We start from the raw sequence: 25,604 nt of genomic DNA, 5'->3' as shown, positions 1-25,604 counted from the left end.
CTATTTAGGGGCCCAACTCCATGGCCAGTATTCTGGTTTGAACAAAGTGGTCCCGAAGTAATGCAGCACCAGTCCAATGGGCAACAAGGCCACTATTATTTTTAGCACACCTGCCTTAAACATTCAGATTGTCAATGCAAATTAGGTCTTCGGAATGATCTTTGAACAGCATTTATACTTTGGAAAATTATATAAAAAACAGGTAACATAGACCGTTCCAGAAGCACTTGCTGTATACCACAAGAAAAGACAAAAAAATTCAGGAAATCTCTTTCCTAATTAATGTTAGGCAATTAGTGACATTAGCTAATGACTATAGCATTATCTGGTGACAACAGCTCTAGAAAGAACATCTACTGAGGTTCATAATCTACTCTTCAAGTAAAGTAACTACAGTAATGACGCAGCTTAATTAACGTATTAATGTGATGTGTTAAATGGTATTCTGTGGCATAGCACATTAAAATTGAGTTAATAGGACATCTTTTACTTTTATATGGAACAATGGCTCATGAGCCTTAATATACAGTAAGAACCCTGCAACAAAGTATCATGGCAGGTTTGCAGTTGATCTCTTTTACTTAGAGCAAAGCCATCGGAATGAAGCTCTAGTGTCTCGTTCAGCGTTCCCCAAACTGAAATGCTGAGCAATTTTGTTCAGCCCACAGTGTTTCCTCTATCTGCCAATGCATTTACCATGCAGTAAATATCTGTCCTGTGGAGTAACTGTATGACAGATGCTAGCCATGCTCCCAACAGGCCCCTAAAACCCCATGTTCTGGGACAGTTCTTGCAGTCATGATTGACTAAATTCAATAAATGGTGGCTAAAAAAAAATCAGAACTGAAAGCGCTTAGCACTATTCTATAAATGGTGCTTAAAACTAGATGCTGTTTATAGAATAGCGCCTACCCCCCCCCCCCCGGATTCTATATAGCGCGCCTAGTGTTCCGTGCTTAAATCTATGTGTATTCCATAACAGCATGTGTAACTTAATTGGCTTAACAAGCTAATCAGCATTGATAACAGCACTTAACGTATAATAATGAGCAGTAATTGGCAATAATTAGAATTTATGCACACAACTCACTAAGCGTATTCAGTAATGTACTGTGCCTCAATTCTAATGAGCGCAGTTCAAAAGGGGCAAGACTAAGGGCGTGGAAATGGGCATTTGGTGGGCATTCTGAAATTTGCGAGCATAGTTATAGAATATGGCCCAGTGCGTGCAAATCTATTCTATCCTCATCCTTCTCGATCTATCTGCTGCTTTTGATAATGTTGATCACAGCCTACTCCTTGATACGCTGTCCTCACTTGCATTTCAGGACTCTGTTCTTTCCTGGTTTTCTTCTTATCTCTCCCAGCGTACCTTTAGTGTATACTCTAGTGGATCCTCCTCTACTTCTATCCCACAATCAGTTGGTGTACCTCAGTGATCTGTCCTGGAACCTCTTCTTTTCTCCATCTATACTTCTTCCCTTGGTACTCTGATCTCATCCCATGGTTTTCAGTATCATCTTTACGCTGATGACTCCCAGATCTACCTCTCCACACCAGAAATCTCAGCCAAATTCCAGGCCAAAGTATCAGCATGCCTGTCTGACATTGCTGTTTGATGTCTCAGCGCCATCTGAAACTAAACATGACCAAGACTGAGCTTCTTATCTTTCCCCCTAAACCAACCTCTCCTCCTCCCCCATTCTCTATTTCTGTGGATAACACTCTCATCTTTCCTGTCTCATCAGCTCGTAACCTTGGGGTCATCTTCGACTCCTCCCTCTCCTTCTCTACACATATTCAACAGACTGCTAAAACCTGTCGTTTCTTTCTCTATAATATAACCAAAATTTGCCCTTTCCTTTCTGAGCACACTACTAGAACCCTCATCCAAACTCTTATCACCTCTCGCTTAGACTATTGCAACTTGCTTCTCACAGGTCTCCCACTTAGCCATCCTCCCCTCTTCAATCTGTTCAAAATTCTGCTGCACGACTAATATTCCACCAATGTCGTTATGCTCATATTAGCCCTCTCCTCAAGTCACTTCACTGGCTTCCTATCCGTTTCCGCATACAGTTCAAACTCGTCTTATTGACTTACAAGTACATTCACTCTGCAGCTCCTCAGTACCTCTCCACTCTCATCTCTCCCTACATTCCTCCCCGGGAACTCTGTTCACTGGGTAAATCTCTCTTATCTGCACCCTTCTCCTCCACCACTAACTTCAGACTCCGTTCCTTTTATCTTGCTGCACCATATGCCTGGAATAGACTTCCTGAGCCGGTACGTCAAGCTCCATCTCTGGCTGTCTTCAAATCTAAACTAAAAGCCCACCTTTTTGATGCTGCTTTTAATTCCTAACCCTTATTCACTTGTTCAGAACCCTTATTTCATCATCCTCACTTTAATATTCCCTTATCTCTTGTTTGTCCTGTTTGTCTGTCCTAATTAGATTGTAAGCTCTGTTAAGCAAGGACTGTCTTTTCATGTTCAGGTGTACAGCGGTGCGTACGTCTAGTAGCGTTATAGAAATGATGAGTAGTAGTAGTGAGTAGTAGTAGTACTATGCACAGGGAATTACGCTATATTTTCGTTGCATAAGTTGTAGGAATTCTCCTGATTTGCCCATGACCATCCCATGGCTGCATCCCTTTTGGACCCACACATAAAATGTATATGTAGATCCTGCACCTAAATTTATGCACGTAAATTTTAACTAAATCCCATTAGCACCAATAATTGTTAAGACACCAATTATTGGCGCTAATTGGCTAATTATTCAATTAAACTATGCATGTAAATTGGGTAAGTGATCAAATTTGCACACTCAATTTTCAGCGACTTTTATAGAATTCGGAGGTATAAGTACTACTTCACATTCCAAATGAGATTTCTATAGTAGCACAGTAGAAAGAATCTTCTTGTAGATGACCACCCGTTTGGGCCATTTGATTCAAAGACTCTGGCACAGTTATTGCCCTTCGGTAGGCAATGAAAGGCACAGCTATTCCAAATATGGGATAAAGTTTTTGATGTAGCTCATGCCTTTCCAGGAGTAGCTCAAGGCAAGTTATATCCAGGTACAGTAGGTATTTCCCCATTCAGGAGGATTAAAATGGAGGGTTGAGTGTCTTATGCAAGATCATACGGCATGTCAGTAGGATTTAAACCCTGAGTTCACAGGTTCTCAATCCATTGCTCTACCCATTTGGCTAATTCTATACCCCAGTTATAATTCAACTGTTTTATTATCAGTTAAAACAGAGATTATGATGTGTACATAATTGCCATACTCATTTAATTGTATTAATTATTGCTAATTTCTTTGCAGTCTTGTTTTGAAAAGGCAGTATATAAGCTGGATATATTTTAAATAAAACTACCAGCAAGTATAAAATACTACTACTACTACTTGACATTTCTAAAGCGCTACTAGGGTTACACAGCGCTGTACAATTTAACATAGAAGGACAGTCCCTGCTCAAGGAGCTTAAAATCCATTCAAACTTTCATAATCAATGTGAAAAAAACACAAATTGAGACATTTTTCCACTTTTAATGGAATACATTAGATATTTTATCACAATTAAATGTGGAACATACCGTATTTTTCGGACTATAAGACACACCGGACCATAAGACGCACCTAGGTTTTAGAGGAGGGAAATAGGAAAAAAAAATTTCCTTTTTCTCTCCTCTAAAACCTAGGTGCTCCAATGCGTCTTGTCCGAATCCCTCCCTCCGAGTTCGGGATTGCCGATTCGCCGTCAGGGTTACCCCCCCCCCCCCCCCCGGCCCTGTCACCACTTCTCCCTACTCACGCGATCTTCCCTGGTGGTCTAGTGACGTCGGGGCAGGAAAGAGCCCCCTCTTTCCTGCCCAGCGCGCTGCTCCCATCCTCCTGTATGCATTGCTGCCTGACGGTCTCGGCGAGATTCAAAATGGCCGCCGAGAATTGAAGTCTCGGCGGCCATTTGAATCTCGCCGAGACCGTCAGGCTGCATGCTTTAGATTATCTGTACATTTGTCTTTTAGATTGTAAGCTCTTCGAGCAGGGACTGTCCTTCCATGTTAAATTGTACAGCGCTGCGTAACCCTAGTAGCGCTTTAGAAATGTTAAGTAGTAGTAGTAGTAGTAGTAGTAGCCCATGCTTTGTACCTCCTGGGAATGCCCAGTTTACTTAGAGCATTAGTGTATGGCAGCCACTAGCATTGGGGGTAATTTCCTTAAATTTCTAGAAGAGAAAAGAAAATTATATAGGGGAAAAACAAACAAGCAAAAGCTTTCTTAAAAATTGTTTTGAATCTTTTGCACGAGGTATTCTGTTTATAGACTGTTGTATGTAAGACATTTTGCACATTTGTCCAAAGCTAACATTTGGTCTTTAATGTTACAAAACCCACCCAAGGATCTGAGAAATGATATTCATGATAAATCACTACCACCTGGCACTGCCAGAGAAAAATTCATACAGTGCCAGAAAACAGTCTCGTAATATCAAAATTGCACTGACCTCGCTACTAATTTACTGAAGCTATAAATGTGCAGTAAATGTAATCATAGCCTTAGTCATTGGCTTACTGCAGTACATTCAGAGTAATGAAGAGCACTTCTTCTAATTTAATTGCAAGGATCGGACTCATGTGACTGCCTGTGATGTATCACTGACAGTGCTTCTCTTATCCTGTGTAAAAACCACTATTAAAGAGGTCAATATTCAAAAGGCTTTAGGAAGCTAACTCCTGCCCGCAACATCTCCAGGATCCTAAGGGAAGAAGAAGATAGTGAGGGGGAGGTGTGCAGCAGTTTTAATGATTTTAGAGGGTTTTATTTTTCATTCCCGCCTCTTATTGTGGCTAGAGGAACTGACATTACACTACCAGATCCATGAAGACCCCTTCCTGGGGTGGTCCAGGACACCATTTAAATTCATTATGGTCCTTATTCTATAACCTTAGTGCCTAAAATGTTGCATTACATTTGATTAGTTCACTAAAAAGATTTGATAGTGTCTCTTTGTATTATGAAAAACTTCATTGGCTTCCAGTGCAGGCTAGGATATTGTTTACATTTTCTTGCTTTATTTATAAATTTATGAATGGTTTAGCTCCATTATGTCTCTTGGATCATTAGATTATTAGGCACTCTTTTTTATATCAAAGCAGTTCGTCTGGCTAAAGCAATTAAAGATTTAGGATCCTGTTTACTAAGCCACGCTGTAGGTACGCTATCATTTTAGTGTGTGCTAATGCTAGAGACACCCATATATTCCTATGGACGTCTCTAGCGTTAGCGTGTGTGAAAATGTTAGCGCACCTACAGCGCGGTTTAGTAAACAGGGCCCTTCCTGCTGTCTAGGGTTAATTATGGCCGGGTTCATAAACAAATCAACACCTGTTTATTTAGAAAGTTTGTCTTAAATTATAATGATTAGAATATGTATGTTAAGTGGTATTTAATTTCTTTTGCATAATGCTTTGTACCTCCTGGGAATGCCCAGTTTTCTTACAGCATGTGATTTGCATTGAACCGAAAGGTATATGGCAGAGCAGGTGGGGGGAAGAAGGGTTGGTGGTTGGGAGGCTAGGATAGGGGAGGGCAGACTTATACCAGTGATGGGAGGCGGGACGGTTGGTTGGGAGGCGGGAAATACTGCTGGGCAGACTTATATGGTCTGTGCCCTGAAAAGGACAGGTACAAATTCAAGGTAAGGTATACACATATGAGTTTGTCTTGGGCAGACTGGATGGACCGTGCAGGTCTTTTTCTGCTGTCATCTACTATGTTACTATGTAACATAAAGTTATTGTTAATGCTAATGTTAAATGTAAGAGCCATTAGCATGCAAGCTTATAGAAAATTAGCACGTACATGTATGAATGTAATACTGACATGCATAAGTCCTATGTGAGCATACAGTGGTATTCTATAAGGTGAGTTTGCAAGTCACGTAGAACTAAATTCTATACATAGTGCCTAAAATATCGGCACCTAAAAAAAATAGCATTTAAAGCTAGGCACTATGTATAGAATGGTGCTTACTGCCAGGAACCATGACTATATTTAGACACGACCATTTACACCAACGAAACCTTGGTGTACATGCTCGCACCTAAATTAGGCATGGATCCCAGTTATTCTGTAACAATGCATATAAATTATGGGAACACCTCCAATCTGGCCCTGACCCTCCCATGGCTGTGCCCCCTTTTTGGATCTGCATGTAAAATTTACCTGTGTAAATTTTAATTAAATTCAATTAGCAGCAATTATTGCTTAAGCCAATTATCAGTACTAATTGGTTTGTTCAATTAAATTGCATGTGCAAATTCGGCACACGGCCAAATGTGTGTGCACAATTTTTAGTGACTTTTATAGAACTTGGGGGATAGCGTGTAAATGCAAGGGGACATTTACAGGGGGAGATACATTGGCAGAGCATGGGCACATCACATATTCATATGTGTAGATTATTGAATACTGTCATTTATGTGCTAAAGTGCTGTATTTAGGCATGCCCTCATGCAGTTATAGAATTCACACTCAGTGTACTGCATTTTGGTGCTCTTTATAGATTTGCCCCTGTATCCCAAAATTCTCTAAAATCACTAAAAATTACATGCAAATTCGGCCATGAGTCCAATTTGCACGCACAATCTCATTGAATAAAGAGCCAATTAACACCTGAAGAATGGAGCTGGGCCTCCCACACCTCACGTCACTTCTGCCACTATAATGTACTTCACAGTGCCTGAAGTGATGTGAGGCATGGGAGGCCCGGCTGTGTTCCTCAGGTGCTTTTTATAGAATTTTTAATGAATTCAAGTTCAGATCTCTGCAAAATAAGCCAATAAAGTATGTATTCATGCAGCTGAGGCAGATTCACCACATGCTTTTAACCAATAGGTGATACAATTGGATCTCACTTCTTGGTTTTTAGACAGTCCCTGACACATCCCTTAAGAGGGCAAAACATGGCTGTGTTGGGTCATGCAGTGCATATATGGAAACTCTCTGCCCTGTGTAGACAAGATGCAGAGTACACCCCCTGTATTTACTGCAGAGGCTTTACACTTAACCGCTTTAAATGTGCAGTAAATGCAAAATCTATTGCACTGTAGTAAAAGGCTGCTTGGTAAATCAAGCTCAGATGTAAGCTCACTTGGATAGGGAAAGTTTAACAATGGAGAGAACCCCTCCAGGGCTTGTGGTAGTTGTTAACTGGGGCTAAATCTAAATGAAGAATCAAGATGAAGACTTATGGCAACTTTGGTGAACAGGGGCCAGTTCTAAATGAGCTAGAATCCCAATGGAAGAGAAAGACACTGCTAGACAAAAAAAAGCAAGACCAATAAAACATCAATAGAACTCTTTTTGTTTTAATCAAGAAATATACAATACAATGCAAAAATGGAAGAAGACAGGATAGTAAACTATTTAGTTCTCAGGTTCTGGGATTTCAATTTGTTTTAAAACAAAATGATAAGCTAATCCATAATTGTATTATAATGACTCAATTTGGCTATCCACTGCTCTGGAGTAAGACTACTTATCCCAAGCACATGGAAATTACATACAGGTTATTACAGCTTGGTAACTGGTAATAAATCCCTTTGTCTCATCTTTTTTGCAGGACTACTATATCCAAAATATGTAAATATGATAAGGCCGATATTCAGACCACAGGAGGCAGCCCATCTAACTCATGCGGTCGGCAATGAGACCGGGTATTCAATGCTGGGCTGTTTGCAGTGACTGGCATTGAATATCCGGTTTACTTTTGGCTGGTTTAAACTTAACCGGCCAAGCCAATATTCAGTGCTGGCCAGTTATTTATTTATTTCACATGCTTGATAACCCACATGAGGCCTAGCCAAGGCTGCAATTGACAAAAATAAATTAATAACTAGGGCATAAAAGAAAAAGAGAAATGGAAAAGAGAAAAAGAAAAAATAAGAAAAAGGGAGGAGGAATGGGGGGGCATGGAGTGAGAAGTGGGGGAGGAAATCAGAAAAATTGGGCAAAAGGGAAGGGTTACGAAGGAGGGTCAAATGCAGTTCTAAAAAGTGACTTTTTAGTGTGAGTTTGAAAGATGCAATGGTCGGTTGATCCCGAATCTGATGTGGGAGCTCATTCCAGAGTTTAGGACCTAAATAGGTAAAAGCAGAATCTCAAGTACTTGTGAGATGGATAGAAGAGGGCAGTGGTAAGGAAAGAAGATTATTATCAGCCAATCTAAGACAACATAAAGGAGAGTAGGGAGTAGGGGCAGAAAGGGAAGTTTTAACCAGCCAAAGATAGGCCTGTTATTTTGGCGGCCTAATTTGGCTGCCAAACTTAGCCATCAATGCACTGAATATTAGCAGATAGCCAGGTACATCACACAATATAACCGGTTAGCTGCTAAGGACTAGATTCTATATATGATGCATGAAAAATCAGCGCTGAAAATATTTCCTTCTAGGCATATTTTGTAAACTGAGCCTAGATTTAGCTGCAGTTTATAGAATACGTCTAGCAGCCATGCCTGCGCCTAACTCTAGGCGCATCCATTTACGCCAAGTAAAACAGCATAAATACCGGTGCCTAAGTTAGGCATGAAGCACATGTATTCTATAACCCTACACGTAGATTTTTGGAATGCCCACGACCTGCCCATTCCATACCCACAGCCATGCCCCCTTTTTGGCAGCGCACATTAGAATTTACGTGCACCACTTTACAGAATTCGCCTAGCAAGTCGTGCACGTAAATTCTAATTAATGCCAATTAGTGTCAGTAATTGTTTGTTATGTGCCAGTTATCGGAGCTTACTGGCTTGTTAAGTCATTAAACTGCACACACAAATGCAAAATACGAACCGGATTTGCATACACAATTTCAGTCACGTTATATAGAATCCGGTGGTAAGTGCTGACTGGGAACATTCATTGGAAGATAACTGGATATGTCCTACTGAAAATTCGCGGATAGCTGGTTAACTGCTATTTAACTGACCAGGGAGCCATTCCTGGTCGGTTAAATAGTGCTGAATATCGATGGGGGGGATGTGTCTAATTAGTGCACTTCATGCTAACAGTGATGACCTGTGTTGGTGGGCTTGCTTCAGTTCAGCTCAGTTCAGTTTCTATTAAACTGAATCAAAGAGGGAACCTTATATGAAATGCAAGTTACTAGAAATGTTAACGTACAATTACTGTGTTATATTTCTACCCTAGCATATCCCGGCTTCCAGGAGTTTTGCAAGATATTTGTATTTCCTTTCATACTTTCATAGCCCCTGTTTTCCTGCTGTTGTTTAAAGACAGGTACTAGGCAATGGGTTTCAAATTCTGAAGCACATCAATATACGTTTACAACTTTTGTATATTAGCACAGTAACATAGTAGATGACAGCAGATAAAGACCTATATGGTCCATCCAGTCTACCCAAAAGACAAACTTCATAAGCACACATGATCTTGATTTATCCTTACCGTTTTCAGGGCACAGACCAAAGAAGTCTGTTCAGCACTGTTCCAGCTACTGAAGCTGTTATCAAAGCCCCACTCCAACTCATCCAGGTCTGTCCAGTCATGATCAGGGCTTTGTTTCCCAATTACTGGAGTTGCCATCTAAGAAACTCTGTTTGGTTCTGTTCTCTTTCCATAGAGGATTCCTTTGTTTCATCCCATACATTGTAAAATTCTATGACCGTTTTCATCTCCACCACCTTCCACAGGAGGGCATTCCAGGTATCAACCACCCTCTCCATTAAAAAGTACTTCCTGACATTATTCCTGAGTTGGCCCCCCTGCAATCTCAATTCATGCCCTTCCTGTCTCTTGTAAAGATTTGTTTGTACATTAATATCTTTCAAATATTTTAATGTCTGTACCATATCACCCCACCTCTCCTGTACTCCAGGGTATACATCTTCAGGTCATCAAGTCTCTTCTTATATGTCTTGTGGTGCAATGATACAAGCTGGGAACTGTGACTTGGATGCTGGAATTTGACATTACAACAGTATTCTGAGGATTTCACAGGCATCTGAGGTCTTTCCCCCCACCATTCGTTTACAGTGTTAATCTACAGAGAATCCATGTCTCACTCCAGCCTTTGAATTTTTTTACATTACTGAGTGAGTTTCCAGTTAGTATTGGTGCAAAACTCTATACCATTTTAGTACCGCTTCAAGTCTTTTTACGTCCTTAGCAAGTTATGGGCTCCAAAACTGAACACAATACTCCAAGTGAGGCCTCACTAACAACTTGTACAGGGGCATCAACTCCTCCTTTCTTCTGCTGGTTATACCTTTCTCTATGTGGCCTAGCATCCTAGCATACTTCTGGCCATGGTCACCATCTTGTCACATTGTTTTGCCACCTTGAGATCCACAGACACTGTGCAATTAAAAATTTTAAGCATGAGATTAAATCATGAGTAAAAGTTTTAATCAAATCCAGCAGTATTTTTACTATTACTTATTTATTTATCTACATTTTCTATGAAAGTTTGCTGGATATTCTGTATGTTAATAAATCACCTCCATAAACTACTGTTACTATGTAGTCAGAATTCTTCTCTCCCTTAAATGTATTATTTTTAATTGTATGTTGTTCAGAATCAAGCCTTAAAAAACTTGGCCCAGTATGTCATGCAATAATTCTTACTGTCCATGTATTTCTTTTTGGTCCCTAGGTGAATATGTTGTCATGACTACTCATTTCCACTTAAAACGAAAGATAGGTTATTTTGTTATTCAAACCTATCTACCTTGCATCATGACAGTGATTCTGTCCCAGGTCTCCTTCTGGCTTAATAGGGAATCTGTGCCAGCCAGAACAGTGTTTGGTAAGTATACTTAAACTGAAAAAAAATTCATATCAAATTGTTTTACTGTCTTTATTTATGTAAAACCGTATTTGAGAATGATTCATTCAGTTGCTCCATCAAGTTTGTTAGGGAAATTTGGTCTTCAGTAGCTGGTAGGTTTAAGATAGTCTTCTAAATTTTTAAAGATGAAAGAAAATACAGAATTTGAGCAAAATAGATCTTCATGCTGGCGTTATGTTAGGGTATCAAATATATTAATTAATAAGCATATCTACATCAATCAAAAACCACTTATCGGTGCATTCAATGTTGGCGGTCATTATAGAGATTTGATGACACTGGATCTATCGACATGAATGGGAACTTTAAGAATAATTGTGATCATTCTTCTGTGACTTCTTGGGAATTATTAAAATCAGCAGTATAAGGGCAACATTGAATATACAGATAAGTGGGTTTTGATTGATGTAGATCTGCTTATTGGACTGTGTTACCTTTGTGCAATGATAGATAACAGTGGCCATTTTTTGAGTTTAGGTCATGTCTATTTTCTGAGCACAATTCACACAATTGTTGAAATAGTGAAATAATTGGTTTACTATGACATCATTGATATTTATGGGAACCTGGAAGAAATATATTTGAAATTTAACCTAGGATTGGATGCAAAAAATCACACAATTAGTCCCAATTTTGAATCGAGAGTTATGTTAGGGTATACATATGCTCTTCTTGTTCTAATTAAAAAGATTCCATGTGTATTAGCCAGTATCATGGTTCAAGAATTATGGATCTATGCATTCATCTATAATCCCTAAGGGTTTTATTATTAATTTAAGAATAATATAATTCTATAAATTTGCCTATAGACTGAGACGCTTATAATTGCAACAATCAGGGTCAGAAAAAAGGCAGGACAACCACAGCATTGTCCTGGGTGCCATGTTTTTTTAGGGTGACAACCTCTAGTCTCTGGGACAATGAAGGTGTGAATATACCTAGCTCCAGCACACATGGTGAGTCTCTGCCCTTTCACAACTGTATTTTATTTTATGTTTTGCTAAGATTGAAAAGTCAGTTTGTGGTTATAACAAGATTATTATGAGTCAGTAGAGTTAGCTTGACCCCTCTCTTTAAAATAAACTTACTCCTACTAATACAAACCATAGATAATTCTTACTGTAATGTTGCCCAATGTGATAGATTTGGGGATTTTTACATTTGCCTGCCGGAAAAGGTTTCTTCAGATTACTCTTATTTTAGTCAGTAAACTAATCAGCAGAATTAGTGGGATGAAAACAATAATTCAATAAAATGTTTAATTTTGACATTTAACTATGCTAGTTAAGTATCGCTAGAGGACTGGAAAAGGTTTTCTTGATGATGTAATGAAAACAATTAGGGCCCTATTTACTAAGGTGCACTAGTGTTTTTAGCACACATTAAATGCTAGAGTCACCCATATGTTCCTATGGGTGACTTTAGCGTTTAGCGCACACTAATGACTAGTGCGAGCTAAAAACGTTAGCATGCCTTTAGCACAGCTTAGTAAACAGGGCCCCTAGATTTTCAGATCTTCTAATATGCAGGATTGCAAGTGTCTAGAGATCTACAGAAATGATAAGTAGTGGTAGTAGGTTCCTCTTCTGGTAAGTAGGTAGGTGATTGTCTATTAGTAATATCAGCTTTTCCAAAAGCTGGAAAAGCAGCTTTTTAAGACATAGAAGATTCTGTGTTAATGTATATTGCTGGTAAGAGGAGACATGAGAACATTTGTGGGAGAAGAGATTCTCTGAGGCAGTCAGAGTTTGCCTTCTGTTCTGTGTGCATGAGCAACCAGTCTGGTCTATGAAAGGATTTGTTATTTGAAATCAGATTTTGAATTGGAATCAGATTGGAAAGGACAATCTCTATGCATTTAAATAAAAAAGCAGACACTTTCTAGGGAAGGTAATGTCTGAAAACTTTGAAGGTGTCTGTGAAACCACTGTTTTTTCCTTGTCTTTTTCTACCTATTTTTGGTTGCCCTTTACTAAGCTGCGGTAAAAGGGGGCCTGCGCTAACATCAGCGTGCTTTTTTGATGCGCACTGAGGCCCCCTTTTACCGCAGCAGGTAAAAGGCTGTCTTTTTTGAGGGAAAGAAATGGCCGTGCAGTAAGTGGAATACTTACCGCGCAGCCATTTCAGGGGGGAAGTCCTTACTACCACCCATTGAGATGGCAGTAAGAGCTCACGCACTAACCTGGCGGTAACTGGGTACCACATGGCACTGCCTGATTACCGCCGGTTAAATTCTGGTGCAACAAAAATAGATCATATTTTTGTAGCACCGGAAATGGCATGCGCGCTAGGGGTGGGAACTACCGCCAGGTTCCTGTGGTACTTCTGGATTGGTGCATGGTAAGCCTGCATTGGGCTTACCATTGCTTAGTAAAAAGGTTCCTAGGTAATTATGGATGCACCAAAGTATCTGTGGCCTTTTCTTGGCAGAATACCAAAGAGGTTTACCTTTTTTTCTGCAGTCCACATTACTTGTTCTTCCCTGATGGTCTCTCATATAGATACTAACTAGGCCAGATCCTGGCAGGCGTCCGAGATCTTAATGAAATGAAGCTAGAGTAGATGAATGTGACAACTATAAATAACTCTTCTTTGAATCAGCCATTCTAAAGACTAAATAAATCTCATTTTAGATGTGATGTTAAAAAATCATTTATACTGCAACTCAAACCAGAAATACAGAGCTAAATCGAAATATAAATACCAAAACATTTATATGCATATTCAATCAGAGAAGTCACTTTCTTCTAAGATCACTTGTTATACCCAATTGATAATTTAGTGCTGATAGTACTGATTGCTTAAATCTGTTTGAATGTGTCAATGGTTGATTCACTTAATCTGCAATTGATAATCCTAGAAAGAGTGTAATTTGACATCTTCAGAGAATGAAGTCTTCCACTCTTTTGATGACTGTCTGCCTCCAAAATAAAGCAAACCTTTGAAAACAACCAGGCAGTGTGTGGGGGCCAAGATACTTGTCCTTATATAATTACCTTCTAGGAGCTGTATGTGGTATGGGGTGAGACGCTGATATTCAGGTCCAGGAGAGGGGACCTTGGGATGATAGTGTTTGAGGGTCTCAAAGCTGTCACACAATGTGACAAGGCAGTGGCTATAGCCAGAAGGATGCTCTACTGCATAGAGGGCTCCTTTTACAGAGCGTTGGTAATCCCAACGCAGGCTTACTGCTCGATCTATCGGGACTGCTGCCGGCCCAACGAGGCCACCAGTAGACCCTCCCCGGGTGCATGCTATTTCCATGGGAAAAAGAAAACCCCCAGAAATGACTTGCGCGGCGGTAACCCAGCAGTAATCAGGCATTGCCGCTCACTGCTCGGTTACAGCCAGTGTGTGGCGATAAGGGCTCCCTGTCGCATGGCCTTGCAGTAAGAGTTCTCTTACCATATGGCCATGTGTGCTAGGGGCTTTTTTACCCGTTACAGTAAAAAGGGCCCTGGCATGTGGAAAAAACAGCCCCGCCGCAAGCACAGGACCCTTTTTCCCACAGCTTGGTAAAAGGGCCCCAGAGGCATAAGAAGCAGAAAAAGAAATGTGTTAATGTGCCTGTACAAGTTGTTATTGAGGCTCCATTTGGAATATTGTGCTCAATTCTGGAGTCATTGAAGTGGTCCAGAGAAAGGTGACAAATGGTATCAGGATAGCAGCATGAAATCTATGAGAAGAGACTTGAAGACCTTAATATGTATATCCTATATGAAAGAAGATATAGAGGAGGTATGATACAGACATTTAAATACTTGAAAAGTACTAATCTACAAACATATTTTTTCCAGAGATGGTGAAGTAGTAAAACTAGAGAACATAAATTGAGGTTGTAGAGTGCTAGCCTTAGAAGTAACATAGGGAAATATTTTTTCACAGAGAGCGTGGTAGATGCATGGAATGCCCTCCCAGTAGAGGTAGTGGAGACTAAAACACCGACAGAATTCAAAAATGCATGGGATGGACACAAAGAGGCATATTTTCAAAGAACTTTGGAAGGCTAAGTGCTTTCAAAATATGTCTCAAAGGATCCCTAAATAGAAAGAGGATAGTATCAAAACAAACCTTAACGCATCAACAGCTATGCGTTCATATATGATCGGCAGGAGTGGTGCTTAGATGGCAATACCAGTAGTGAGGAAGAGAAGCCAATGCTGGACAAACTTCTAAGGTCTGTGTCCCATATATGGCATCACAGATCAGGATGGGCTGGAGTGGGCTTCAATGACAACTCCATTGGGAAATACGGTAAGTGCTGGGCAGAATTGTATAGCTGGAGCCCTGAATATGGCAAGGACACATCAGGATAAAGTATGCATATTTTATACCACATTCATATCATATACTATGACTGTGTGTGCTGTGGGTCTCAGTAGGGGAGGAGAAGACATCTTAAAGTGGAACTTAGTAAAATCTTATTAGTAATATTATGGGCTTGTTGGTTCATTCATAAATTGATAATGAATGTGATTGTTGTGCAGACTGGATGGACCATGTGGGTCTTTATCAGCCATCATTTACTATGTTATGCTACTTGGTAGAGTAATAATTTGGTTTGTATTTGTGTAGGTCTTTCATTAACCTGTATGTACCAGGAAAGTACTACTACTACTACTACTTGACATTTCTAAAGCGCTACTAGGGTTACGCAGCGCTGTACAGTTTAACATAGAAGGACAGTCCCTGCTCAATGGAGCTTACAATCTAAAGGACAAATATACAGTCAGTCAAATAGGGGCAGTCTAGATTTCCTGAAAGGTATAAAGGTTAGGTGCCGAAAGCAACATTGAAGAGGTGGGCTTTGAGCAAGGATTTGAAGATGGGTAGGGAGGGGGCTTGGCGTAAGGGCTCAGGAAGTTGATTCCAAGCATAGGGTGAGGCGAGGCAGAATGAGCGGAGCCTGGAGTTGGCGGTGGTGGAGAAGGGTACTGAGAGGAAGGATTTGTCCTGTGAGCGGAGGTTACGGGTGGGAACGTAATGGGAAATGAGGGTAGAGAGGTAATGAGGGGCTGCAGTCTGAGTGCATTTGTAGGTAAGAAGGAGAAGCTTGAACTGTATGCGGTATCTGATTGGAAGCCAGTGAAGTGACCTGAGAAGAGGGGTGATATGAGTATATCTGTTCAGGCGGAATATAAGACGTGCAGCAGAGTTCTGAACAGATTGAAGGGGGATAGATGGCTAAGTGGGAGGCCAGTAAGGAGTAGGTTGCAGTAGTCAAGGCGAGAGGTAATGAGAGCGTGGACGAGAGTACGGGTGGTGTGCTCAGAGAGGAAAAGGCGAATTTTGCTGATGTTAAAGAGAAAGAAGTGACAGGACTTGGCTATCTGCTGGATATGTGCAGAGAAGGAGAGGGAGGAGTCGAAGATGACTCCGAGGTTGCGGGCAGATGAAACGGGGAGGATGAGGGTGCCATCAACTGAGATAGAGAGTGGAGGAAGAGGAGAAGTGGGTTTTGGTGGAAAGACGATAAGCTCGGTCTTGGACATGTTCAGTTTCAGGTGGCGGTTGGACATCCATGCAGCAATGTCGGATAAGCAGGCCGATATCTTGGCCTGGGTCTCCACGGTGATGTCTGGTGTGGAGAGATATAGCTGGGTGTCATCAGCATAAAGATGATACTGGAAACCATGAGATGAGATCAGTGAGCCCAGGGAAGAGGTGTAGATTGAAAAAAGAAGGGGTCCAAGGACAGATCCCTGGGGAACTCCAACAGAGAGCGGGATGGGGGTGGAGGAAGATCCATGAGAGTGTACTCTGAAGGTGCGGTGGGAGAGATAGGAGGAAACCAGGAGAGGACAGAACCCTGGAACCCAAATGAGGAAAGTGTGGCAAGAAGTAAATCATGATTGACAGTATCAAAAGCAGCGGATAGATCAAGGAGGATGAGGATGGAGTAGTGGCCTCTGGATTTGGCAAGGAACAGGTCATTACAGACTTTAGAGAGTGCTGTTTCTGTCGAGTGTAGAGGGCGAAAACCGGATTGAAGCGGATCGAGGATGGCATGAGAGGAGAGAAAATCAAGGCAGCGGCTGTGAACAGCACGCTCAAGTATTTTGGAGAGGAAGGGTAGGAGGGAGATGGGGCGGTAGTTGGAGGGACTGGTAGGGTCAAGTGATGTTTTTTTGAGGAGAGGTGTGACTACGGTGTGCTTGAAGGTGTCAGGGACAGTTGCAGTGGAGAGAGAGAGGTTGAGGATATGACAGATGGAGGGGGTGACAGTATGAGAGATGGTGTTAAGTAAGTTGGTGGGGATGGGATCAGAGGAACAAGTGGTGCATTTCGAGGAGGAAAGAAGGCGGGTGGTTTCCTCCTCGGTGATATCAGGAAAGGAGGAGAAAGAGGCCTGGGTTGGTTGGTTGAGGGAGAGGGTTGAAGGGTGAAGAGGAAGAGGTGCCTTGGTAGTGAACTCAAGTACAAGTGTTAAAGACATTTTGGACTAGGCCTTTGTGTGATCAATTTTTTTAGAAAATTAGGAAGTATTCTATAGTGTACCTGTACAAAAAAAAATCATTGTTACAGTGATTCCCATGGTAAAGAAATGGCTAGACCAGGGATCTCAGTCCAGTCCTCAGGACACACCTAGCCAGTCAGGTTTTTAGGATACCTACAATGACTATACATGAGATACATTTGCATGTGCTACCTCAATTCCATGCAGATATATCTCATGCCTGTTTATTATGGGTATCTTGAAAACCTCTGACTGATAAATAAATAATTTTTTCAAAAATGGAGAAAAAAAACAACCTCAGTAGTCACACCCACACTTCTCACTGATGTATAAAGCTAAAGGCTTCCACCATCACAGGTTATGAAAAAAACTCCACAAAAGAACTTTAACAGGCAGAGTGAAAAGCTATAATCACAAAAAAAACAGGAAAAAATATCAAAAATGGCTATGAAGTTGTAATAGTAATTATGAAAAGGTACTCATCTTCTGTGGTATCACCAGTCAACAGTCACTTCTTCACAGCCCATCTAAGATTTCTGACAGAGACACCCTGTTTCGCAAAGCTGCTTCAGGGGATAAAGTATTCTATTGCTTGACCTCAGATTTCTTCAAAAGTAATGAACAAGAAAACAAAAATGCCGATGCCCATTTCAAAACTGATATTAAGCTCTACCTCCCATTCTGGCCAGTCATATGAAAAATCTACTCCAGGTTCACTCCTAAAAGTTTGCAGACCATTCAATACACATATTCAACCCATGTGGTTCTACTGAATCAAAAAATTAAATCCATTTTTCTTCATGCTGGCATAATTGTCTTCCAAAATCTTCTCTGCATAATGTACACTACAACTATTCTAATACGGTACATTTTAATGAATCAAAGGCATGCATTTGCTGCTTGAGTGAGCCACAAGAGGTGCTTCCAACTTGCCCAAATGCAAACAGGATCAATGTTCAATCAATCTCATTTGTAAACTTCTAGAAGTCTTTCCTCTATAAATCAACTTACAAGGGCACATGATGAAATAAATGACTCCTGTAGATTTACACGTGGAGGGGGAATTTTCGACCGGGGGCACTCATCTCTGAGGACGGTGCCGTGAAGGGGCAGGGCTGACCGTATTTCCGAACAAGATGGGTGTCCATCTTTCGTTTCGATAATACGGTTGGGGCCGGCCAAATGTCAGAGATGGCCGGGTTTGAGATGGCCGGCCTCGGTTTTCGCTGATAATAGAAACCGAGGCCGGTGATCTCAAAACCAGCCAAATCCATGGTCATGGGAGGAGCCAGCATTTGTAGTGCACTGGTCCTCCCTGACATGCCAGGGCACCAACCGGGCACCCTAGGGGGCACTTCTAAAAATTAAAAAAAAATAGCTCCCAGGTGCATAGCTCCCTTACCTTGGGTGCTGAGCCCCCCAAACCCCACTTCCCACAACTATACACCACTACCATAGCCCTAAGGGTTGAAGGAGGGCACCTACATGTGGGTACAGTGGGTTTCGGGAGGGTTTTAAAGGGCTCCCATTTTCTACCATAAGTGTAACAGGTAGGGGGGTGGGCCTGGGTCTGCCTGCCTAAAGTCCACTGCACCCACTAAAACTGCTCCAGGGACCTGTATACTGCTGCGATGGACCTGAGTATGACATTTGAGGCTGGCAAAAAAAGTTTTTAAAGTTGTTTTTTTGAGGGTGGGAAGGAGGTTAGTGACCACTGGGGGAGTCAGGGGAGGTGATCCCCGATTCCCTCTGGTGGTCATTTGGTCAGTTCGGGCACTGTTTTGGGACTTGGACCTGAAAAAAGGGACCAAATAAAGTGGACCAAACTCTCGCCAGGGATGCCCTTCTTTTTTCCATTATCGGCCGAGGGCGCCCATCTCTTAAACACGCCCTGGCACGCTCCTGTCCTGCCTTCACTACCCTTCCGACACGCCCCCGGGAACTTTGGCCGTCCCAGCGACAGAAAGCTGTTGCAGCCGGCCAAAATCGGCTTTCGATTATACCGATTTGGCCGGCTTCAGGAGATGGCCGGTCATCTCCCGATTTGTGTTGGAAGATGGCCGGTGATCTCTTTCGAAAATAAGCTGGTTAGTGTCATTTCTCAAAGCACAGCTCTTTCCGGACGTTGGATGAGTAAATACATCCCCCTCTAGCATTACCACACACATCAAACAGTGACCACACTTTCTATGCTCTCAATACACAGCATCAACTGGACGTTTTACTGATCAATCTTTATGGCTCAAACGATCACCTAAATTACAATTGTGCTGAAATGAAAACAAAATCTTGACATTTTCAAATATTCCTTAATTGCATTGCATAGTCTATTTGATGTGGCATTGAATATCATTACAAATGGTAATATATCATCACCTTGTTGTTTAGATCTACACTGCAACAAGGCATCCCTGGGGTTGTAAAATGCCCTCTTAGCCTCATGCCAGACCATCAGGATAGCCTCTTTAGGTAAACTTCTCACATAATTCAACTGCTCTCTCTTTATATTCAATATCTGTACTACAGATTCAACAATAACGCAGACTCTGTGCAAAAGGAATATTACACTTTAAATGTGAAGGATGCATGCTAGAAAATTGAAACACAGAATTTCAGATGGTTTAGAATAAACAAGTTTCAAACTTATTGGCATTCAGACAAACATGAACATCCAAACACGTAATCTTCCATAGGTCAAACTTCATCTCAAATTTAATAGTAGAATGGCAGGAGTTCAAATATCTTTCAAATTGATTTAGAGTTTCAATAGATCCGTTTCATAAACAGAAAATGTCATCAATGAATTGGATCACACAGACGACACATTTGAAAAAAGGAGATGAATAAACCCACTTGTCCTCAAACACTGCCATAAATAAGTTAGCACCAAAAAGGTAGAAAAGTAGAGCAACGAAACTTCTCACAGCTGATGTTCAAACCAAAATGTATTCAAAATTCTTCTAAAAGCATGGAACGCGACCCAAATAAGTTAGCCACATAAATTTGTGGCTATCCCAGAAATTTGCTGGTAAAATTTATCAATAAATACAAAATGATTCTGACACATAGCAATCCTACTAAGTTGTATCAAAAACCGCATAGGCATTTGTTGAGGTCGAACATGTTTCTTTAAAATATTTTGTTATACTGTAAGAGCCTCTTCTTGGGGGAATACATATATATAAAGAGCACAAGACTATCTCTAGTTCAGGAAGCAGGTGAAAGTTTGGCTCTTCAACCAGGCCTTTAATGGAAGTAACTAACTTGTTAGTCTCGCTCACACACAAAAGGCTGCAAATACTGCATCAGGACATGTTTATCTACTCCTGCCCTAGCTGAGATAATATTTAACCATCTCTCTGACTTCATGTGCAACTTTCTTTAAATTAGTCACCTTACTTTCTAACTCCTTTTACTCTCTTACCTATCTATAAGTTCCATTTTTGTTTATACCCTACACTGTCAGTTAAAATGTTCTATTATGCATTATGTTGACATTGTAAGTAGTATACTTAGCCATCATTTGTATTGTTATTGGAATTTTTTTACTGCTGTACTTGTCTATTGCTCATGTTTGATTTATTCTTATTGTACACCGTCTTGAGTAAATTCCTTCAAAGAGGCAGTAAATAAATCCTAATAAATAAATAAATAAATAAAAGCGGTAATTTACAGTGGTGGAAATAAGTATTTGATCCCTTGCTGATTTTGTAAGTTTGCCCACTGACAAAGACATGAGCAGCCCATAATTGAAGGGTAGGTTATTGGTAACAGTGAGAGATAGCACATCACAAATTAAATCCGGAAAATCACATTGTGGAAAGTATATGAATTTATTTGCATTCTGCAGAGGGAAATAAGTATTTAATCCCTCTGGCAAACAAGACCTAATACTTGGTGGCAAAACCCTTGTTGGCAAGCACAGCGGTCAGACGTCTTCTGTAGTTGATGATGAGGTTGCACACATGTCAGGAGGAATTTTGGTCCACTCCTCTTTGCAGATCATCTCTAAATCATTAAGAGTTCTGGGCTGTCGCTTGGCAACTCGCAGCTTCAGCTCCCTCCATAAGTTTTCAATGGGATTAAGGTCTGGTGACTGGCTAGGCCACTCCATGACCCTAATGTGCTTCTTCCTGAGCCACTCCTTTGTTGCCTTGGCTGTATGTTTTGGGTCATTGTCGTGCTTGAAGACCCAGCCACGACCCATTTTTAAGGCCCTGGCGGAGGGAAGGAGGTTGTCACTCAGAATTGTACGGTACATGGCCCCATCCATTCTCCCATTGATGCGGTGAAGTAGTCCTGTGCCCTTAGCAGAGAAACACCCCCAAAACATAACATTTCCACCTCCATGCTTGACAGTGGGGACGGTGTTCTTTGGGTCACAGGCAGCATTTCTCTTCCTCCAAACACGGCGAGTTGAGTTCATGCCAAAGAGCTCAATTTTTGTCTCATCTGACCACAGCACCTTCTCCCAATCACTCTCGGCATCATCCAGGTGTTCACTGGCAAACTTCAGATGGGCCGTCACATGTGCCTTCCGGAGCAGGGGGACCTTGCGGGCACTGCAGGATTGCAATCCGTTATGTCGTAATGTGTTACCAATGGTTTTCGTGGTGACAGTGGTCCCAGCTGCCTTGAGATCATTGACAAGTTCCCCCCTTGTAGTTGTAGGCTGATTTCTAACCTTCCTCATGATCAAGGATACCCCACGAGGTGAGATTTTGCGTGGAGCCCCAGATCTTTGTCGATTGACAGTCATTTTGTACTTCTTCCATTTTCTTACTATGGCACCAACAGTTGTCTCCTTCTCGCCCAGCGTCTTACTGATGGTTTTGTAGCCCATTCCAGCCTTGTGCAGGTGTATGATCTTGTCCCTGACATCCTTAGACAGCTCCTTGCTCTTGGCCATTTTGTAGAGGTTAGAGTCTGACTGATTCACTGAGTCTGTGGACAGTGTCTTTCATACAGGTGACCATTGCCGACAGCTGTCTGTCATGCAGGTAACGAGTTGATTTGGAGCATCTACCTGGTCTGTAGGGGCCAGATCTCTTACTGGTTGGTGGGGGATCAAATACTTATTTCCCTCTGCAGAATGCAAATAAATTCATATACTTTCCACAATGTGATTTTCCGGATTTAATTTGTGATGTGCTATCTCTCACTGTTACCAATAACCTACCCTTCAATTATGGGCTGCTCATGTCTTTGTCAGTGGGCAAACTTACAAAATCAGCAAGGGATCAAATACTTATTTCCACCACTGTAGGTTCCAAAGATTGTAATATTTGAAGGAAGTGAGTAGTATCTTTAACAAATGACTTTACTTCCCACATACAAGACTGAAGACAATGATCTATAAACTTGCACAAGCATTCCAATAAAGAATCTTGAACCAAAACAATCGACCTGCCAGGAGGTCACATCAGATTTTTACGCATTTTAGGTAACAAGTAAAATACAGGTATCTTATATTGTCCATAGTACAAAACTTAAATTCTTATCTGTAAGAAATCCCTTAGATTTAGCTTCCATTGAGAGCTCCAGAATCTCATGAGCAATCAGTTAAGAAGGATCAAATGACAGCTCCAAATAATTATCAGTATTAGGTAATTGCAGCATAGCTTCTGCAAAATAATCTCTGGACCAAATTACCACCATGCCGCCCTCAAGGTCCTCAAAGCTTCCCTTTCATCCTTAGATAAACTGAACTTCACAAACTTAGGTCAAGACTCCAGCTTCTCTACTTCCTTAAGGACCAGTGATTTAAAAGTGAACAAAGCTGGATCAAGAGAACCTGGAAGGGTTTAAAATGAGCGGTCTTGGACAAAGGAATGATCAAAACTCTGTTTTCAAAAAACAGACAAAGCTGTAACTTCCTTACAAATTTCTCCAGTTCTAAACGAGATTGAAAGGATTCAAAAGTATTAACTGGCACAAAGGATAAAACCTTAGTTAGCAAACTCAGTTCTGTGGCTGATAAATGTCGCTGGGTCAAATTCACCATGGCTGGTTTTGACGCATCTGTGCCCCTGTAACAAACAGGTCTGGAACCTCTCCCTCTCCTGCTCCGTCCTCTTCCTCGTCTTTTGCTGCCTTCCCCTTCTCAGTTCTCATTACTACCACTAGAACTACCTGACAATAGATGAAAACGGGTAGTTTTTTTTAGTGTTAGAGTAACAGCCATTATCTTTCCACAGGAGTAATGGAGGGAGAGGTTATGTATGGAAGTATGTGTGTATTATATCAACTACCCATATACTTTGTGACTCTGATTGTCCTATGCCCAAACTGCTGTGCCCTTGGGAATACCTATATGGGAGTTACCTAAAAGTACTATGCACCTGATTCTATAAAGGTCACCAAAAATTGCAGACAGAAAATTTAGGCACATTCCTGATTTGTAAGTGTAATTTAATAGAATAATAAGCCAATTAGTGCCGATAATTGGCTTTTATACAAAAAATAATTGGCTCTAAATAGATTGAATTAGGACTAATGTGCAAATTTAGGTATGGTTCCAAAAAGGGGGCATGGAAATGGGAGGGTCATAGAGGGGCATAATTGAACGAAAACGCCTATCTCCATGGGCGTTTATCTCCGAGAACGGGTCCGTGAAGGGGCGGACCCAACCGTATTTTTGAAAAAAATAGACGCCCATATGTTATTCGCTAATTTGTGAGCTGGGCGTTTTTGTTATTCAGTGATAATGGAAAATGAAAGCGCCCAGCTCAAAAACGAATACATCCAAGGCATTTGTTCGTGGGAGGGGCCATGATTCGTAGTGCACTAGTCCCCCTCACATGCCAGAACACCAACCGGGCACCCTAGGGGGCACTTTTACAAAACAAAAAAAAAAGGTAAAAGAGCTCCCAGGTGCATAGCACCCTTCCCTTGTGTGTTGAGCCTCCCAAATCCCCCTCAAAACCCACTGCCCACAAGTCTACACCATTACTATAGCCCTAAGGGGTGAAGGGGGGCACCTACATGTGGGTACAGTGGGTTTGGGGGGGTTGGACGACTAACGCATTAAGCAGCACAATTGTAACAGGTAGGGGGGGGATGGGCCTGGGTCCACCTGCCTGACGTCCACTGCACCCCCTAATAAGTGCTCCAGTAACCTGCATACTGCTGCCAGGGAGGTGGGTATGACATTTGAGGGTGAAAATAAAAAGTTGTGAAACGTCATATTTTGTGCTGGGAGGGGGTTTGTGACCACTGGGGAAGTCAGGGGAGGTCATCCCCGATTCCCTCCAGTGGTCATCTGGTCATTTAGGGCACTTTTTGGGGCCTTATTCGTGGAAAAAACAGGGTCCAGGAAAAGTGCCCTAAATTCTCGTTGAAATCGCATATTTTTCTTCCATTATCGGCGAAAGGGCGCCCATCTCTGTTCGCCCGATAACCACGCCCCAGTTCCGCCTTCGACACGCCTTCGATACGCCCCCGTCAACTTTGTCCGCATCCGCGACGGAGTGCAGTTGAAAGCGTCCAAATTCGGCTTTTGATTATACCGCGTTATTCGTTTTTGTGAGATAAACGCCCATCTCCCGATTTAGGTCGGAACTTGGGCGTTTTTCTCGTTCGATTATAAGCAGGATAGTGTTTCAGGGTATAATGGAGTGTGGTTTTGAGTTATGCGTGTAATTACAGAATAAGTGCTCCAAGCTAAAATTTTGGTGCGGGCATTTGCACCATGCTTTTGTTGGTGCAAATGGTGGCGCCAAAAACACTTCGCTTAAATGTTTAGTCTATAAACCGTGCCAAACTTTAGGCATGGCTTATATAATATCGCTGAAGCAGATATTTTTTGGCAACAATTTTTTAGGCACCATTTATAGAATCTAGCAGTATATCTACTTTCTTATCATTTCTCGTTTATTAGTTTTACTATACTGTCGCTTTTTGTGATTTACAATGACTAAATAAAGTGCATAAAACATAATGCATAAAGGAAACCTTGTCACCTCATGAACTTTTCATATGTGTATACTACAGATGTGCAACTTAAAAATTTTGTTTTGTTTAGTTTCCCATGTAATATATGAGAATTTTAAATTGTGCATTTTTGATTTTGTTATTTTGGGAGCAAGATCATTAGTAGGTGCACACTTTCAGAAAGAGTATGCATTAGTGGGCAATAGTTTCAAACTGTACGTGTGGAGGGACATTTTCAAAAGGGACTTCCAAGTTGGGATTTGGACGTCCTCGTAAAATGGCAAAATCTAGGGACGGGGAAACTTGTATTTTCGAAACAAGATGGACGTCCAT

The 25,604-nt window shown here is 41.3% G+C and overlaps 1 protein-coding gene across 1 annotated transcript in view; it reads left to right on the top strand.

Moving 5' to 3' along the window:
* LOC115476824 (gamma-aminobutyric acid receptor subunit alpha-1) overlaps positions 1-25,604 on the top strand; it is a 169,260-nt gene that overhangs the window by 113,074 nt on the left and 30,582 nt on the right. The window contains exon 8 of the mRNA XM_030213400.1: positions 10,688-10,840. Within this exon, the coding sequence (XP_030069260.1) occupies positions 10,688-10,840 (153 nt within the window). The remainder of the gene's footprint in view (positions 1-10,687; positions 10,841-25,604) is intronic.

The sequence above is a fragment of the Microcaecilia unicolor genome, chromosome 8 (genome assembly GCF_901765095.1).
Source record: "Microcaecilia unicolor chromosome 8, aMicUni1.1, whole genome shotgun sequence".
NCBI lineage: Eukaryota > Metazoa > Chordata > Amphibia > Gymnophiona > Siphonopidae > Microcaecilia > Microcaecilia unicolor.
This window is presented reverse-complemented; position numbering and strand designations above follow the sequence as displayed.